Raw genomic sequence first — 19,676 nt, forward strand, 5'->3', positions numbered from 1 at the left:
AAAGCATGAGCTCCAATCTCAGTTTGAAATGTGATATCAGGCATGTATGGGAAATCTGGATTGTCTGACTGGGTCGACTTCTCTCTTGATGAGTTCTCACATGCTGAGAGTGATAGCCCATGTTAATAGATGTGTTGTTTGGATTCTTAAAAAGCTAGGGAATCCTTGTTATAAAAGCAATGATACCACCTTTAGGTTTAAAAATTGTAATTAATGGCTTTATTAATGGTCAATAAATCATTTACTGACTTTACGCTCGGGCAGTGACTTGTGGCATCAGAAACCAACAAAAAAGGTGTCCTTTAACATTGGCTTGATACGTGGCCGGTTGCTGTTATAGTTTAATGGCGCCTGGCGGCCTCAGGGGGTAACGTGGTGGGACAAAGGCGAAAGTTAAGGCCGCGAAAGTCCGAATGGGGCAAGCAGGAGGGGTGGTGGATGGGTCCAACAAACACCGACTTTCACCCAAGAGAGTGGTGTTCACGTCCCGTGAGATTCTAAAGCGAAACACTGTTCATTTTTCCTAAATCTAACCACTTCCTTTTGTTGCCTCAACCCAGCCATATATGTATGTTGGTGAAGGAAAAAAATAAATTCGCGGTGTTGTACCAACGTAGTGTGAGACTGCATGTAAATGTTAAATTTCATGTGAAAAGAGAAGTTATTTTTTGAAAGAAGAGAACTTGACACAGTGTCCCAACAACCAACGCACCCAGGGTACCTTGCGCGTTGTATGTGGACGTGGAAAGTCCATGACCAAAAAGTCAATATGTGATGAGGTCGGAGTGAGAATGTGTTGGAAAGAGGGAAAAACACCATCCACAACCTGGCAACCTACTCTTGGTGCTTATAATTGTTTCCAACTTATCTGTGAAGCATTATTAAATGACCTGTAAACTATTAATTAAACTATTTGCAACTTATAAACCTTTACAAGGAGTGACTTATCAAAATAAGTCAAGCATAGGCTACTAAATAATAAATGTTAAATGGGCCAGCACTTGTATAGTGCCTTTCCAGTATTCTGACCTCTCAAAGTGCTCTTTGCACGACAAGTCACACCCACACACAACGCTACCTTACATGGTGCCATGCGCTGCTCAGTTTTTAGCACACACACACACACACACACCAGTGGAACAACCATCAGGGGCAATTTGGGGTTCAGTATCTTGCTCAAGGATACTTTGACATACAGACTGGAGGAACCGGAGATTGAACTGATGATCTCCTGATTATTGGACGATCCGCTCTCCCCCCTGAGCCACAGCCACCTATAGACAGCATTATTTACGTCTGACTGATAATGGTCTGCACAACTCATACTGCACTGTATGTGGCATACACTGTGCTCCTGGCACGAGACAATCACTGATCCAAAATCTAATTAAAGAAAAACAAAATACTTTCTTTCCTGGCAAACACTTGCTCTCAGTCTGCCAACTAAAATGGTCAGTGTATCAAGTGACCGCTGTAAAAAAATATTGAGCAAACCATATTAATGCTGAATTCATAATCATCCACCTATGAAGTACCACGCTCTGAGTCTCCAAACTCAATACTGCCTTAAATTCCCAGGCTAAAAGCCATAATATTGCACTGTTAGTCATCAGGTCTGCGCGCACTCAGGTCCCTGGACAAATAAAAAGTAATCAACAGCCTCCATCCCGGGAATGTAGTGATACACATTTACATGTGTGAAGGAAACATTATTGGAAGTGCTACGTGTTCATGATTGATGGCATGCAGGAGTGGAAGCGTGTATGTATAGGCGCGTGCATATTTCTATGTGTATCTGCACGTGTTAAAGTGTGCCTGTGATCGATGGCACCTCAGTGTATGATATACAGGAACAGTAAAACTGGCTTCTGTATTATGGCTGACTGGCTGATTGATAGCCGACTCTAAAACCAGGACCATTAAGCTCTATTAGCAAGCGCAGGTTATTGTAATGTGGTGTACATGTTTCTGTAATGTAACATGCATGACAGAGTGCAACATGAGTACAGTATGCACATGAGGAACAATGTACTTATGAGGGGAGGGTGAAGGCTTTGATGATGATTAAATGCACCAACACATCTTTGAGCTGCTTTGCCTACATACATATTTCTACTGAAATGTTGCACAAATCTTAAAGTGAACTTCCAGAAAGTCTGCGACAGAAAACACAAATCATTGTGCAGCAAGATTTCTTAATCGAAGTGCCAATAAGAACTGCTATATTTCAGTTTCCTGCACTAACTATACTAAAGCCTCTCTCTCACTGCACAAAAAACCCACTTACACCCACCAACATCTGGCTCTTGTATTTAATGGGAAAGGTTACAATCAGCATTCACTCCCAGGACAAATGACTCTGCAGTAGTTACAGGTATTTATCAACTCCAGTTCTGATTGGCTCCAATTGATAGTGATGGAAATATGGCACTTAGGTGGATGCATTATTTTTTCCAGCATGATGCAATGATGCACCACCACAAAATACCATCAATCCAAGCAGCGCTCCAACATCATTCAAAATTAGTCAGCACAGATTGAAAGAGTACCTGATTAAGTAGCAGATATAAAAAGAAGTAACCACCATAACAATTTACATTTACTTTGACTGTTTATAAGAGACATGTATGACTGTAGCCACGATTCATGTAAAGCCTACACAACAAGCCCCTACAAACTGCACCCACCATCAGTACAAGACAAAGCCACCAACTCAGTGGTTATTTAAACCCTACTACAACATGACCGTGTTGTGAATACATGTGAAGCCACAGGTGCATCATAATTCACTCAATTCATTAACTTCATTAGGAATTCTTATCAAAACTCGTCAAATACCGCTGCTTTGTCAATGGAAACGTCAAAATGTGATACTGCAACTCAGTGGTGCCAAACTGGTGGGCTGCGGTCCAAATTTGCCTTGCAAATGTGTCATGTTTGTAAAAAAAAAAAAAAAAAAAAAAAAAAGATAGATTGAGTGACTTATCATCAGCTACTTGACAGAGACAGCAAAATAGCTCGACGACATGGCTGAACTGGTCCTGTGGCTGGACCAGTTGGGAACTATTGCTCTAGGTAGCCTCCTGCATTGGTTATGGACATTTATGGACAGCATGTAAACTGATGGTTGTTACATCCATTATGTCTTTTTAAGAATGCACTTCTGTTTTCACAGGAAATGTACAGTTCTTGCTTGTTATATGCATACAGTCTTTCTCAGATAAAACTTCTCTTCTTTGCATTTATTCCCTTAGGTTTGGCAACAAAGCTCCATGGTTAGGTTTAGGCAAAAATCTTTGCAGTATGGCTTAAAATACGTACAGTTCTTACTGACATAATGTCACATACGCATATACGTTACTATACGTGTAGAATGCTTCACATAGCACACTACTTTGTTATTGGTTTCATGGGTGAAACAAACACCAGGCTCTCGGGTGAAAGTCCGTTCTTTGTTTGATCCATTTACAACCCCTCTGGCCCACCCTATACGGACTTTCTCACTCTTTATACTACAGTAGTTTAAAATAGAAAATAGAAATAGAAATGCGCGTTATACCAGCACAAAGAGTGTCTCTGTGTCTGACACCGACATCCACTGACAAGGAGGTGGTATTTGATAAGTTTGGCTGTGGCCAGCGGCATTAGAAATAGTCACTGCCCAGTGTGTATCATACCACTGTCATTGTGCATGAAGACATGATTCACCTTGTAAGTAACAAAATGCAACCCTTACTCTTCCCCAAACCTCAAATTTAACCGTCCATCTTTCAACCACTTCATTGCCAGCTAAACACAAACTTCTGCTTTCTTTGTAACAATGGGCATCAATATTTAAGGGTCAGTCCATCAAAATCACCAAAAATCTGTGTTCCATCACAATGATGAAACATGGTGTAAGTTTTGGTTTTGTTGTCCAAGTTTTGACACATCTGTCTGTGAGATTTCTGCTTCCATCCCAGAACAACAAATATGAAAGGTATTTTGATTGTGGTGCTTCCAGCATTAAAAATAAAGACATCACTTTGAACAGTTATCATTTGAACTACCATACTCTCTACCAAAGCCCTTTTTAGTTTGTTTTATAATTTTAGTGAACTGACCCTTTAAAAGTGAAGGTAATGTCATCATTTGTTTGAGAAATCTACTTCCACCAGCTTTCATCACGTCTCCTCTTTGTTGATGCAGCAACAAGGAGGAGGAGGAGGAGGAGGAGGAGGAGGAAAAGACAACTGGATAGAAAGGGTGAGTCATACCAGTTGACAAAAAGATGAGGACGAAAAGAGCAGGAAGAGCTATAAGCAGGTGGTACATTAGCTAATTGAAAAGAAAAATCCAATGAATTGAGAGAGTTAAATCAATGAAGTGACTCCTAATGACTTAATGATTCATCTACATGCAGCCACACCTATCTCAGTTTGAGAAACACTTTATTTTTAGTGTAAGTTGACTGAGCTGATTATATAAAGTTTTACCGTACAGATTTGATATTCAGCACAGCAACACGCCACATCTTGTTCTACAACCAAGAACTGTGCTTCCTAGGATTTTCAGGTGCATATTTTACAGAGAGCTCAGACCGAGCTGAAGCTAAGCTGGCAGCAAACATCAGCGGGCTGGCAAGCGGTTTAGAGAAAAGAAGGTGGAGGATTTGGGGAGAGGAAAGCAGCGGGATGAAGGACTGCAGAGGAGAGAAGAAAAAGTACTGCAGGTGAGAGTTAGAGGTGAGGCGTTAAAGACAGGAGAGGAAGTGGGGACGAGGGGGGGGGGGGGGTCTCACAGGTCATGTATTGTTAATGAGAATATCTCCACCAATCAGATCCTGTTTCACCGCAGACCAGCAGAGGAAGCATCCTTGATGGAGAGATACATGGTGATGGCAGGATGCTCCCAGGGAAACCATTCAATTTGACCCCGGAAGTCAGCGGTTTGAGTGTAATTCCACCTTCTGCTTAAAGAGAAACTCTTGGAAGGAGCAATTTTCTAGCAATAGAGGAAATGGAGGCGAGGAGATGGCGAACATGGAGCCATTTAAAGGGGCATAAGTTATCTGCTGTAAACAGTATTTCAAATATATGTCAGATCTCGCTGCAAAATATATGGAGAAAGCAATAACTTCAGCTAAAATAATAACATTATGAGCTTTGCTTTGGTGCCACCAATCACTCTGCATCAGCAGGGCTTTTCAAAAAATCTCATTTTTGAAAGTTGACTCCTAATAAATACCTTCTTCGTGATGCAGATTGGATGCTGTTTCATTTCTTATTAGAGAGACAATCTGTCCTTCAAAATCAATGAAATCTGTCTACGTACACGGTATCATCAATGGGGACTTACAATGCTCATTTCGAGGTTTATACTTGTATTTTGGGTTTCCAGAAACCTGTTAACATGCTTAAACAGTCAAAAAACACTTTCTTGTCTTCATACAGTCTGTGCTGGAACACCTGTATTCACCCCCTGTCTCCATTTTAGCTCTCCTCCCAAAAAAGTCCAGACCGCCCTCCTGTGTCTGTCTCTGCACCATCATTGCAGCTAAGGGAATGATTGTACAGAGAATATTGCTACTTTTTGTTGTGAAAAATCACCAATCAAAGCTAAACCAAAGTGTTTACAACTGGACATGTTCCAGCAATAAGATCAGAATTTGGGGAGACATGAACATCGACCGCCAAGATCTCGTGTTTCTCTGATGGAAGCATGTAGCCACATGTAGCAGTGTACAACCCCTCTCTCACATGCACTGCGAACCTAAAATTATCTAGACATTATCTAGAGGAGGTGTATGTGAGAAAGCAAATGTACGAATCAGTTGGATCAGACATTACATGGACTTTACCCTGCCAGCTCCCTGGTACAAAGTTTGTGTAATTAAGTCCATGTGTGAACAGAGCGGCTAATATTCCGGAGAATTCACACCGAGCATGTGGGCGTGTTGATGGCATTTCTATCATGCGGCTTGTGCAAAATCAGAAGCAAAAGAACATCCGCGGGTGAAGAAGTGTCTGTTCCATGAAGATGGCAACAAAAATATCTGGAGAGACAATGAGATCTTGGAAACTCTGTCGGCTGAAGCTGAAATTGTCAAATTCAAGGAACAGCAGGAGCGAATGACACCGCCTCACTGAAACTAACATATATCAACAGGTACATTCTCTTAACGGGCATCACTGCTGCTAAAAAGATGCTAGCTTTACGCTGGAAACCTCCACACAGTCACAAAACTCAGTGGAATAATACATATATTGATATCATCAATGTGGAGCCATCATTGCATGGTGTGAGAGCTGGATCTCACAGAAATACGTGAAATGACCACAACCTCTTAACACCGCATTCCGTGGTGGCAGCACGTAATGGGTTGAAATTACGTGCCACGGAAACAATGCCAGTGTAAAGTCAATTAGGATCCATTGTCGTGGTGTTGCTGGTATTATTTCTGCATGGCAAGAGATGTCAGATAAGATTAAGGAAGTGCTGTAATTTTCACTTCACAACTAAAATTTTAGTTTCCTTTCATCCTGCACATATTACTGAATAAGGAGACCCATGGGGAGGGGGAGAGATGGGAATGTTTCCTTTTGTAGTTTGTTTGCTGTGTGCGTTGTGCTATAATTTGCTATTGCTCGAGCAAAATATCAATAAAAAGTTGATCACACACAGTTATGAGCTGACGTCAGCTTGTCTTGAAAGTAGGACGGAGTATTCAGACCAATTTGAAGCCTGAAGTTTTTGCTCACAGGGATCATTTTTTACATAAGTTTACCTCATGTTCTCCTCATGTCAGCGTGGGTTTTGTCAGGGTCTTTCTCTGGGTCTTTGGACTTCCCACAATCCAACAACATGCAGACTAGGTTAACTGGTGACTCCAAATTGCCCTTAGGTGTGAATGTGAGTGTGAATGGTTGTCTGTCTCTGTGTGTCAGCCCTGTAATAGTCTGGCGACCTGTCTTTCGCCTGGTGTTAACTGGGAGGGCCCCCTGCGACAATCAGCAGGATAAGTGGTTATGGAAAATGAATGAATAATAGGAGCCCTTTAAGAACAATAAGGCAATTAAATGACTATTAGAGCAAATGCAGGAGGTCTGGGACTCTTTTTCTTGACATACTGTAACAAACATCTTCTAAATAGCTACAGTATAAAATGCCTGTGTCATGTCTGGATTCAACTCACTGCTGCTCTATGAAATATGTAGACCTGTAACTTTAATGTACTGTGTCACTAGGACTTTAATATTTGAACAGTAGAAAATCTATTTGAATTTCTCTGGAGTTTGCAATAATAAATAAATAAAAATAAGACCATTAAGCTCTGGGATTACCTTGACAGCCACCAGTATCTTCTCCTGGTCAGGTGAGAGGTTGTAACACTCAGCCAGGAAGACTTTTCCAAAGGCTCCTTCTCCCAGCTCTCTCTTCAGCACGATGTTGTGTCTCTTGATGTGCTGGACGACTGTTGAGGAGAGGAAAGACAAAAGAGATGAGAAGAGCTTCACACATAATGTGGCCATCTTGGTTTAGAAATGCTGTACACGTTAGTGGCTGCAAAAACAAGATGCCTGTTGTTGTGACACATTTTGTTAAATAAACGGCAGTTGTTAAACTCTGATAACATTGTGCATCATTTTAATTAATTAGCTCAATTCATGTGAGGTTTATTAGCCTGTCTGTGTCATTACCACAGCAAGACAAAACTATCACACAAGTAAAATATGTTGTATTGTAGATTTAGCTTCCTTTTGAGCAGCAGGCTGTGCTTACTCTATCACAGAAGTCTGTTTTTCTACAGTGGAAAGATGTTAGATGTATGGAGATTTTATGTTTTTAAAAAATGTTTCTCTGTTTTGCCATACACTACTTTGATCCACTTTTCAGTGTAATGTAAATGTTTAAAAAAAAATGTGTCTGTCACTGTGTTTCATGTGCATAATCTCTCCCTGCCTTCTGCTCACCCACAGTTGGATCAGAGTCCACAAACCTGCTCTCTGTTGCTAAGTAACTTGTGACTCCATGCCAGCTGATTTTTTTTTTTGTGGAAAATTTGGCATCTTACCACAGTGATGATACAAGATTTTATTCTACAGAACGGTTAACAGCGTGGTGCCCTTACTATAACCTGACTAAGCCCCGTCTTCTTGACTGCGGGCCAGATGTGCAATCGTCTGCATGCAAGGGAACACATGTTATCCTATAATACATGCACTTGGGTACTCCTTGAACACACACACACACACACACACACACACACACACAGAGGGAGAGAGAGAGAGACGGAGGACACCAAGAGCTGAGATTTATCTGTGATGTGATTAAGAGGCGCATTTGAAGAAAAGCTGTCCACTCAGAATATCACATTAAAGCCCAGCTAGACTCTCAGAAGCTGAATCGATTTACACTGTGAGCTACTGAGGTCCACCATAACCCAATATTGTACAGACAGACAGAGAGAGGGAGAGAGGAACACATCCACCATGCAATGTATGCATGTTTGCATGTCTGCTTTGCAAACATACATGTAAACCCTGCCTCCTATAAATTATGCCTATGTAATGCTAATTTGTTTTGCAGAATAGGTTTTGGGGGGAAAATGAATTATGGTCTGTGGTTGCATCTTTTTAAGTGAAGCAAGTTCTGCATACATGCTCACACAGAGGCAGTCCTGGTGGATGTGACTGTGTAACAGCAGGGCTTTCACTGTGAAGATGGGAGTGTGTATGCTTGTGGATGAAGGTCTAGTCACTAGACCTTCAACCACACAACACAAGTGTAAAACAACAAAATTCTACACACTAGATTCTAGTGTGTAGAATTTAGTTGGATTTAGCAGTGAGATTGCAGACTGTAACCAACTGAAACTTCTCCCTTGTGCTGTGCGTGTAAGAGAGGTATGGTGGCTAAACAGTCATGAAGTCACAACTGACTTTTTTAATGTGTTACCCTGACAATCAAACCCTGCTAAGTGCTTGAGTGCCAAGCTTTAGTTGGACTTTGCATCACAAGACAAACAGTGAAAGTTTTATTTTTACTTAAATATTTGTTATCTCAAGTATTGTTCTTCGCAACACACATACACACACGCAATAAGAAGCTGCTGGGGTGTCTCCGCCACAGGAGGGCAGGGCCCCAAAGGGTGACACTCTGCTCTAAATCATTATGTGTTAAGGTTAGTGTAGCCTTAGTTATACACATTTACGTTTTGGGGTTACTGTAATTACTTAAGTTTAGTCATTTATGCTGCTACAGTATATTATGATAAGATATGTGCAGTAAATTTTAGCAGGAGGTATTTCACATTAATATTTTGGACTTGCAGAATGGAGTTTTATCATTACATAGCCTACCATAGGCCTAATTAGTTCATTATCATTTATGGCATTTCAACTATTATTTATTTATTAATTTATATGAGTAAAATTTGCTTTGCTATTTAATGTCTCCTCTGCCTAACAGCATTATTTGGTTCCTTCCTACCGTTGTTTTGCGGGGGACAGGTGTGAATGTAACAGTGTCAAAGTTTGGGGGGGGTGCACTGGACACTGTTGCGGTGTCAGTGTTCAAAAGATCACTCAAAGACAGGCCAGGAGGACTGGAGAAGGCTACCAACCAAGAAATTAGGGTGACATTAGAAAAAAAAAGTGTGCATGTAGGCTACTTTAATTAATTATTGCGTCACCCGGCGAACAGGGAAAGTCAAATCAAACGCACCCAGGTGTTGCTCATCAGCAGGTGCACGGCAGCTCTGGCTATCATGCTAACAGGCTAACATGCTAACACGTTCATTGTGGATTCTTCAGCAGTTTGTTGAGGAGCTTTTACCTTCAGTGAGGTGTGTGAGGACTTTCTGCTGTTTGGGACATTAATGGAAGCGGGACAGAGAGGCAAGGTGGACTGGTTACACTGGGGCAGAGAGGCTGAGTCAACTGGTGGAGTGGACGTTTGCATCGGGATGAAGGAGCAGAGGACTTCACCTGCACGAGGCTGGCGGTCAGACAGGTGAGCACAACAACACGCGCTTGACAGGAAAACGTCACTGGGCAAAATACCACTGTGTTAACTGTGTAAAACCTGCAGCTCTTTTTTGTGGCTGTAATATGTGTTTATGGCTGCAGCAGCAGCAGCAGCTGTGGAGCTTAGCCTATATGTGTATACATCTCTTATTGTCTGCTGTGCTGGTGTTATTCTGCTCATAATTCTATAAGAAGTGTCATGTTAAAGCCCATAGCTCTTTTTAATTATTGTCCTTTCTGTTTCATTGTCTGAGTGTTGCCTCTTTTTTAGTTGATTCTGGTGACTTTACACAGACAGAGGCTGTTGTGTAGCTAAGTGATCATCACGTGTGCACAGGCTGAAAAAGTGCCCTCTCTGGAAAAAAATATTTTTGGTTTCATGTTACAAATGAGTGTTTGTCCAACAGTATTTGACACATGGCACACAGGCCTCTCTTTTATACAGTCTATGCTCTAGACCAGCAACTCTCAAACCTGTGCTCACCTTTATTCTCTGATATCTTAACATCCAGGGGCTGGTTGTATCAAACACCTTAAATTAAGATTAAGTCCGAGTTAATGTGGTCATGTTGTCATGATCTGAATTAGTGGTTCAGATCGTTTTCTTACTGTACGTAAGGGCTTATACGCTTTTGTATAGTATGTTTTCCTTCATGTGCTTTGGTTTTATGGTGATGTCACTGTTTTGCTAATTGTGCTTTTGTGTGTTTGTTTGTGGCTATGTGCCCCCTGTTGTAATTTTGTATAGTATGTTCTTATTGTTTTTGGTTATATGGTTATGTCATTGTTTTATTAATAGTGCTTATGTCTTGTTTTTACCTATGTGCCTTGCTATGGGCTTTTGTCTGTGGTAATCTGTTTGCTCTGTGCTTATGCACATGCCATCAGTCTGCTTTTGTCTGATCTAATGTGCTTTTGAATGTTATTATCATGTCTTGTTTTTATCAACCTGCCGGGGACTGCAGATGAAAATGAGCCTGTATGGCTAAATCTGGCACATTTACATGACTGAAGTGATCATGTTAATTAATGTGTACTGTTTCTTTCTAAATAAACAGAAACATAGGGTGTCCTTGAAATGTTCAATTAAGTATTTATGGTGTTCTCCTTGTCTTGGACTTATACTTAAAGAATACCAAGAACGTTGCACAAAAGACCTTAGCAACCGAAGCAAGGTAAAAAAAAAAAAAAAAAAAAAAAAAATTCCCACAACAACCAAACATTTAAGGTACCTCTGACTCTTATCAAAACTGCTACATGACTGAGTTTATGGGGATAAATGAGAAAAACTAACACACTAAGAAGAGATTTCTGCGACCCAGTGGATACGCTTTTGATTTTACACTTTAGATTTGACTGAGTTCGTTTTCATTGCAGTTTCTTCCTACAATCGTTTTATATTTCCTGGTATTTGAGGATCAAATTATGATTGTATTCCTCCAGAAGTATAATCTTTTCCTCCTCTAACCAATAGGCTATGGTTTCCTTTTCTTCTTCTGCCATTTTTTCACTATCTAACTATAAGCCAACTTTGTGAGACGATAACAGGCATCACAAGTGCAAATTGAAGCAAACAAAATATCCCTATGGAAACTTTTACCGCTGTGAAATCTCTTTCAATGCTGTAAGTGAGTTAACATTTTTCCTAACTAAGGAACCCTTTTAAAGGATTCTGTGCAACTGTGCAAGTCCCTCAGCTAAGGAGAAATTAAGCCTTACATGTCATACTTAAGGAGAAATCTTAAGGTGTTTTGTGCAACCGGTCCGTTCAGGACGTTTTTAGGGCAGTCTCTTCCCCTCCGAAACAAACAGACTCAGTGATTTAAAGCAGTAAAAACACTCAATAAAATAATTTCACGTAAAAAAAACAAGTGTTTTTCTGATGCTGCTTGTCACAGAAGGGCTGTTTACTACCCACGTGAAAACAGGAATGCCCTATGACAGCCCTATCTAGAGTCAGTGTTTGGTTTGTCCCTTCTGGGCTACTGTAGAAACATGTTTAAAACAAATTAAATTACAAATTAAATGTGTTGTCACCTCACACTTTGCAGATGAAGTATGTGCAAATTAGTACCATACTGTATAAACATTGTGTTTAAAGGAGACGGTTCAGTGTGTGAAGGTATTACTGTGACTTAAGTTCAGTGTTTTCACATAAACACACAGCATGTTAAATACACTGTGTATTGTCTATTCATCATGACATAATTGTCTGCAGTTCAAAAACAACAGTAGCAGGTCACAGATCTCAGTGCACCCACAATTCCCTGTGCAGCAGCAGCAGCACACAATAAACCCACATCCCCACAAGCCAACTACCCACTATTTAACCAGCTAATTACCTCACCACACCATTTCCTACTGTGGTTGTGTAATGAGCGTTCACCCATGAAAACGCCTCGCACCACTTCTCCTTAATTAACACCCTCAAATAGCAAATAAATTGATGTGTGCAGACCAATGTTTCCACGACTGCTTTTGCTTTCTTTGGCAGGAAGATTTGGTGTTGTCCTCCCTGCCTCTCCTGTTGTTTTTTACAATTTGTCTTTATTGTTAGATTTATAATGTGCCATTGCTGCTAATTCTGCATTCATGTATTCAAGAATTTTCCATAATTGCTGTGCATAGCAATCAAGAACTTTCAAAATGAAGTTATTTTATTTTTTATGGCCCCATATCGCTCATGAATTCTGCTTTCCAGCTGTCTGCCTTTGCCAATTTTACACTCCTCCTTCCACGCTGCTTTCATTATTAAACTGTATCTCTTTGTGTGCTGCAACACATCACCCGTCTTCTCCTCAATCAGTAGCCTTAATTAAGATCTACAGAAATATTATTCCCCATTTACCAAACTTTACACTCTTGCTCTCTGATGTTTTTCTTAATTAGTACCCGTTTTCCATGCTTATCGTATTCGCTCATTCTCCCTCATTTAATATCCCTCCATCCAGCCTCATTATCTTACTCGCACTTTCCTTTTTTCAGCATCCCGCTGCTCCAGCATTTATTCCTCACTGTTGCTGTTCCCGTCATCTGCTAAACCTATCACTTTTTAATCAACATCCTCTAAATGCTAACATCCAGGCAGGCACACGTACTTCCCCCCTTTCTGCAGCTCCATCACTCTGCTCCCGTCGCTTGTTTGTGACGGCGCTTACAACATTACCATCAAGAGGAGAGATATTCCCCATCAACCATCTCCTTTCCCATGTTCTTCCATCCGTCCTTTTCCTCACTCTTCTCCGCACCTCCCTACAGAGCCACCTCACACACCTACCCCCCTTAATCAGCATCTTATAAATAACCAAAGAAATTAATGTCTCGGGACATAGTTATTCCCCATTTTCCATCTGCCTCTTCTTTCCTTCCTCCTTCTTTCATCTGCCCAGAATCTTTCCATGAACCTGGATGCTGGCATAAAAAAGCATGGAAATTTTGTGTTTGATAGTTTGAACCGAGCAATGCGATAGGTCAAAGATGCAAACATGTATGACAGATGCTTTGAAAGCAGGACTAACAGGAACATTTTCTCTATCTGATTGCGCACGCAGTTAATGTCATGACTCTGATTTCTCCCTTTCTTTTCCAGTGCACCTCATTCCACCGCTCCCAACTGTATGCCCTCCTATCAGGAGGTGTAGCTAATTGTGACCTAAATTTTCATAAGCTTGGCGTGTGTGTGCGCGCGCGTGTGTGTGTATGGGTGTTTTCAAGTACTGTATGCGTGTGTTGACGTGTGAATAACTTTTTCCAGAACAATGTTAATCCTCATTCCCTGGATACAAAAAAATACAAACCCCAAAAGATCTGCTGGGATGGAAACGGTGGAAAAATTGAGAGATACTGTACACAAAGCCAAGAGGACGGTGTAACATACCAGAGATGAAAAAAAGAAAAATCCCTCCTGTAGTTCAGGGCTGTAGTTACTACTGAAAAGCTGAGGTCAAATCCTCTGTATTCTCTCTCTGAGTTTAAACACTTCTATTTAAAATTTGGCATTCAGAGTTCATTTCAACAATGAAAAACTAATTTTGCTTTTGTTGAGGCTCAGTATGCTTGTATCTTCTCCTGTAAGGGACACTTTTCATATTAGCTTTCATGGTATAGTTAGATGAAAGCGTTGATATTACTGTCATATCAGCACAGTTAGCTCAGCACAAAAGAAGTAAACTGCTTGGCCAAGAAATAGTCTGGCACATAACTCCAGTTAAACTAGAGCATGTCATCCTATACTTTGGTTTTAGCATTCATTTTTCAGTTTTAGGGGTACTGGTAGGGTCAGCTGTTTTCTCCTGTTTCCAGTCTGTATGCAAAAATCCATTTTCCTGGATAATACAGCTGCACAGTGTACACTTCACGTACATTTATATTATTAAAATCAGGCTAATGTATGCCATGCCTATGACGCCTGATGCTTGACAATGAAATAGCTTTGTATGCATTAAGAAAAAGAATCCCCGCATCCAAGCTGTTACTTAATGTTAATTTATTTGTTTTTTTTTTTTTTTTTACAAAATATAAAAAAAATATATATAAAAAATATGGGGTGGGGGAAAATCCATAAAGCATAGTATCGTGATATTTTTATATGGCAGTAACGTATCGATACACAGATGCCAAGAATTGATTTTTTTAATTACGGAAATTTTATATATATATATATATATATATATGTATGTATACAAATTGCATATTTTCAATATTGAAATCATATTGTATCATGACTGAAGTATTGTGATAATATCGTATTGTGGGACCTCTGGTGATTCCCATCACTATTTTAAAAAACTAAACCGTCACTGTAATCTTTTTGGCCACGTTAACGTCTTAAGGGAATCTCTCGGTCCTTTTAAGAGACTATTCTCTAGTGTGGGTTGCTTCAGTGCAGCCTTGCTTGAGTTAAATGAATTAACTGTACTCCATTGAGTGTTTATTATAGTCGCCTGTGCTTCTTTTCCATGGATTAGGCTACATTAATATCTTACTGTTATTGGCCTTTTGCTTGTGGGGCTGTTGTTGTGTTGCAGTGGTATGGTGAATGTGGTTGTCATCGGTTCTGCATCACTATCTGTCGCTGCGGTGAAACACGATGCACCAGTGCTCATAACTTTGGTAATTAACATAAATAAACAGTCTCATATTGCATTTTGCTTTCATTTATGGACTGTGCATGAGGTGTTTCCCTGCGGGCGGGGCTCAGCACCCTGCTCTTGTATACAAACAAGACCTCTGTGGAGAGATGAGAGACAAACTGAAGAGAGGTGGGGGGTTGACAAAGGCCACACATCCCTAAATGTGGTGTCAATCTTCTCATTTAACTCTCAGCAACAAAGGAAATAGCTAAGCATATGTCCAACTATTCCTTCAAGGCTAACAAAATAAAAACCTCTAATCAGATTCCCCAAAAACTGTCCTGAGAGCTGCTCCATTTAAAAAAATCTTCAATAAAGGAAACATTTAAAATCCAAATTATTAAAAAAAATAAATAAATAAAATAAAATGAGAGACTGTTTTGGAATTGTATTAATGACTTTAGTATTTCTAAAATCCTTATTACCGCCTTGCTTCAGCTGCTTGACATGCACACTAACAGCCTGTGTGCATGTACTGTATGCTTGTAGTTATAGAAACATAAACACAGTATTTATAGCCTATGCAAGTCCATAGGTGTTTCACCATAAGTCTTTGCTGATGCATATGACACGCTCTATGATGATGCCTGCTCCTTGGATGTTATTATTGTTAATGAGGTGTTCAAGTAAGCTGCACAACAGAGGCTTTGCAACACAGCTAATAGTTCCCGTAATTTAACTCGGATCTATCATCTCTGCAGAGTAATTGCTGCTTTATTGCTGCCAGGAAGAGGCCGGTGCCATCTTTAAGTAGAAACGTGTATTCAATATTACAGGCCGCAAGCTGGTTAAGGCCACTGTTTTAAAAGGAGTGCAGTTCCTGGCGTGCAACCCAGTGCCACTTTGCCAAACTGTCTCCATCAAAGGCTATTGCTTGGGTCGGAGGAGGCTGAGTGCCAAATAATCGGTCAGATACTCTCAGTATTTATGCCGCCTGTCTCAGAGTCAAAGAAGCGTACAGAGTAATAGTTGTAATGGCTGTCATATATTAAAAACTCACACTCAGACACATACACATATGCAGCAGTTCGTTATTGACTTTCATTGATCCTCCGAGCTTTCATCATTGTCTTTAGGCTGTAAATCCCAGTCTATCTTTTAGTTAGACCGCACCACTGTCAACCCCCGAACTCCCCCATTATTATGTCCCCTTCAACCATGCCCTCAAAAGAAGAGCACACATCCACCCACACACACACACACACACACACACACACACACACACACACACACACACATACATGTGGTTCCATAATTTACTGCAACACAAGGCCAGTGCCTGGAGAGGCTTTTATTGCTTGCCAATAATCCTAATGTCATGTTGATGGACCAGGTCAATATCCTTGTGTGCTCTCTGTCTGTCTGTTTGACTGTTGCTCGCGCTCTGTCTCCTTCTGTTCTCCTCATGTTTCGCTTTTCTCCTATTTCTGGTCGTCTCTTTCACCTTTCCACTTTCTGTGCCCTTTTGTCTTTTGCTTTGTTGAATTTGTGGTGTGCGCATGTTGTGCGCAAAGAAAAGAGAAGAAAAGAAACAACAACTACCTGTAGTCTTCCACAGACTCTTTCAACCTTCAGCTCTGGTAATGTATGTGTATGAGTCATACATGGACATCTTGAATTTATGAATGGATTTGTGCCTAACGTATGCCCGAGCACATAGACACACACACACAGACACACACTTGCATATAAATAGACTTTCTATTTCCCACTTCTCCCTCAGAATTGACAGCTTATCATCAGCAGCTCCAAGGTCATTGCCATGACAGCAGCAACGATGTTGCCATGGTAACCTCAGTGCATCACACAAAGACAGTTAGTTTGACTACTTTGGAGTATACAGCTCATAATGGATTGATAAACATATTTGACCGTGGTTAATTTGGCTGCACATTAAAGATGATTTTTATCTTTTATTTACTCACACGTGTCAGTTTTGAGCAGGCTGTTTGTGCTCCTGAAGTACTGAGGGTTTTCTATCACTGGGATCTTGGTCATGCCGATGATCACTGCGTCAGGGCCCATCTCTGAGGAAGATGGAGTGTTGCTGCCGTTGGAGACGTGGTGAAGAGGAGAGGCGGAGTCATCATCGTTACTGATGACGGAGGATGGTCCTGAGTGAGCAGAGAGACAGAGAGGGAGATCAGTTTGTTTATCTCATCTTCATGATGAGGTCCTGCATGTGAGACAGAGCAACATGTCAGTACACATGGCAGCCATGTTAATAGCATAAGGACATAAGGGAATTAATTAAGTTGTTAAGCTGTTATTAGCAGAGATTGAGGAGATGAGATCATAACGTGGGAGGTTAAGCTCTTATTATTGATCACAATAACATCTAAGAGAAGGAGAGAGAAAGTCAGTCATACATTATAACATTTGTTTGAGTGTATAACAGTGTTTAAGTACTCAAAATCAGTCATGGTCTCCAGACTGCTTGTTGAAGGTCTCGGCCTTGTCTTGGAATCAACTGCCTTTTTTCTTGGTCTTGTCTCTGTCTCTGACAGAGAGGACTCTGGACTTTATTTCAAGACCAGTTAAGGCCACAACCGCCGGGATATCACTAAATTACCTGTGCAAAAAAGAAGTGTTGAATATAGATGGGTTGATTTCAACTCCATATTGTTTGTTTGTATTTGTTTGCTCATAGCACACAAAGGAACATTTCCACACATAAAATTCACCTCTGCAATACTTTTTGATTATTTCATCAAGACATTTCCCATGCTACACTCACACAGACACACATATGTACATAATATGGCAACAAAAGAGGTGAATGACGAGCAAACTTAAATTGTTTCTGTGGGTGTTTTTATGGGAATGTGGATCTTTAACATCAGTTGGAGGAGTGCCTATGGTTTGTTTGCTCCACAGGTTATTGTCTTGCAGTGTGAAACTCGTACTGGGTCAGGTCTTGGTCATGACTTGGTCTTGGTTGAGGTGGTCTTGAGTACAACACCGGTGTGTAAGCTAGAAAATGGACAGTGACTAGTGATGTGTGGGTTGACCCACAGCCAGTGGGGCCTGCAGGCTGACCTATGGGTGGGGCGGTTTGAGTAAGCTTGTTATAAAATATTGTGGGCAAGTGGGCCAATGGGTGGTATAAACCTCTGCAGTCATAATATCCGGTAAGCAAGTGTCTTTCAGTCCACACAAAGTCCATCAAAAATGTGTTTCTGTAGTGTCATGTAAACTTAGAGCAGATTTTAACAATGCTGTTTAGGCAGAAACAGTCTAAATAGCATTGTTAAAATCTGCTCTAAGATCACAGGAGTGATACAATGGGACTTGACTAAACTTTTTAGTATTTAAAGATTCCTTCAGAACTCCTTGGCATATTTTTTATTTCTGTTTTTTTTTTTTTTTATTTATTACTCATCTATTTTTGTGTCTACGTGTTACTGTATTTAATGTTATAGCATGTGTGCAAGGCAAGCTGTTCAAACAAATTGCCCCTGGTGGGATTAATAGAGTTGTCTGGATTCTGAACAAACCACTGTACCGTTCAGCTGTGCTCTCGTGCAAACAAACCACATCAGATGTCAGCTGTGCGCTCGAGATCTTTGGCTACTTTTAGATGTAAACACTTGAGATTGGTGAGTACTTGCTGCCTGCCTACGTTTGTACTTTATTAGCAGAAAAAATGTCTTATGTTGTGACATTTAAGCCGACTGGAAATGACTTATAGAGCCAAAAGCAAGCACGTTACTAGTGATGGTCATTAGCAGGAACTTTCAGCTCTGGTTTGTGGGTTTATGGGTTGGTTTCGGGTCACTAATTAACATTTGACATTTGTGTTCATATGTTTTTAGCAACACTGATCACCAAAGTTTTCAGTGACTTGTGAAATTACTCATTACAATGCTCTATATGATCATAGAAGTAGAGTTACAGTTTGTTACTATCACATAGGGCTCCAAAGAGTTAAGGGATCAGTATGCTCAGACCAAATGCTCAGTGCTTGTGTGATGGTTGAGCAGTGTCTGTGACACCCTCCCCCCACTGCTTTCTGATGTCAGCGCTGGGGTGAATTTCTGTTACTCGCCAAAACCGACAATTTTAAAGGATGCCAACACAGAGTGCAAAGAAAAAAAGAGAGAGAAAACAGGGTTGTCCAGCAAAAAGTTGATCCTGGCTCAGTTTTGAAACATTTAGTAAGCCACTGTACAGGCCAATGCACATTCCTAGTAGATGATTTTGTTGCGTTGTGTTTCAGCTGTTATCCCGGTGACCGTTCTGACAAAAGATAAACTAGTTGTCGCCATGATAACGTTCCAGAGCAGTCCTCTGTCCTCATAATATTACAGTGCAGTTTTTTTTAATACTTACAATCCATCAAACCCATGGATCTGTCACTCCATCTGAACTGAACCAAGTGGATCTTATTTCCTTTCTCACCAGTATCGGACACGCAGCCTCGTACATTTCTTAAGTCGAGGCTGTTTTCAGTCCGATCACCCACTTATTGTGTTTCAGAAAGGCGTTCACCCCACGTAACCTTCTCGCTATGGAGGGGTTGGAGGGAAGTATATCC

At 40.6% G+C, this 19,676-nt stretch overlaps 1 protein-coding gene across 3 annotated transcripts in view; it reads right to left on the reverse strand.

The window, feature by feature from the left end:
- ntrk2a (neurotrophic tyrosine kinase, receptor, type 2a) overlaps nucleotides 1-19,676 on the reverse strand; it is a 133,740-nt gene that overhangs the window by 25,689 nt on the left and 88,375 nt on the right. For all 3 annotated transcript variants that reach the window (XM_049577857.1, XM_049577858.1, XM_049577859.1), the window contains 2 exons: nucleotides 17,065-17,253; nucleotides 7,323-7,453 (listed from right to left, as the gene is read on the reverse strand). In XM_049577857.1, the coding sequence (XP_049433814.1) occupies nucleotides 7,323-7,453; nucleotides 17,065-17,253 (320 nt within the window). The remainder of the gene's footprint in view (nucleotides 1-7,322; nucleotides 7,454-17,064; nucleotides 17,254-19,676) is intronic.

The sequence above is a fragment of the Epinephelus fuscoguttatus genome, linkage group LG6, assembly GCF_011397635.1.
Source record: "Epinephelus fuscoguttatus linkage group LG6, E.fuscoguttatus.final_Chr_v1".
NCBI lineage: Eukaryota > Metazoa > Chordata > Actinopteri > Perciformes > Serranidae > Epinephelus > Epinephelus fuscoguttatus.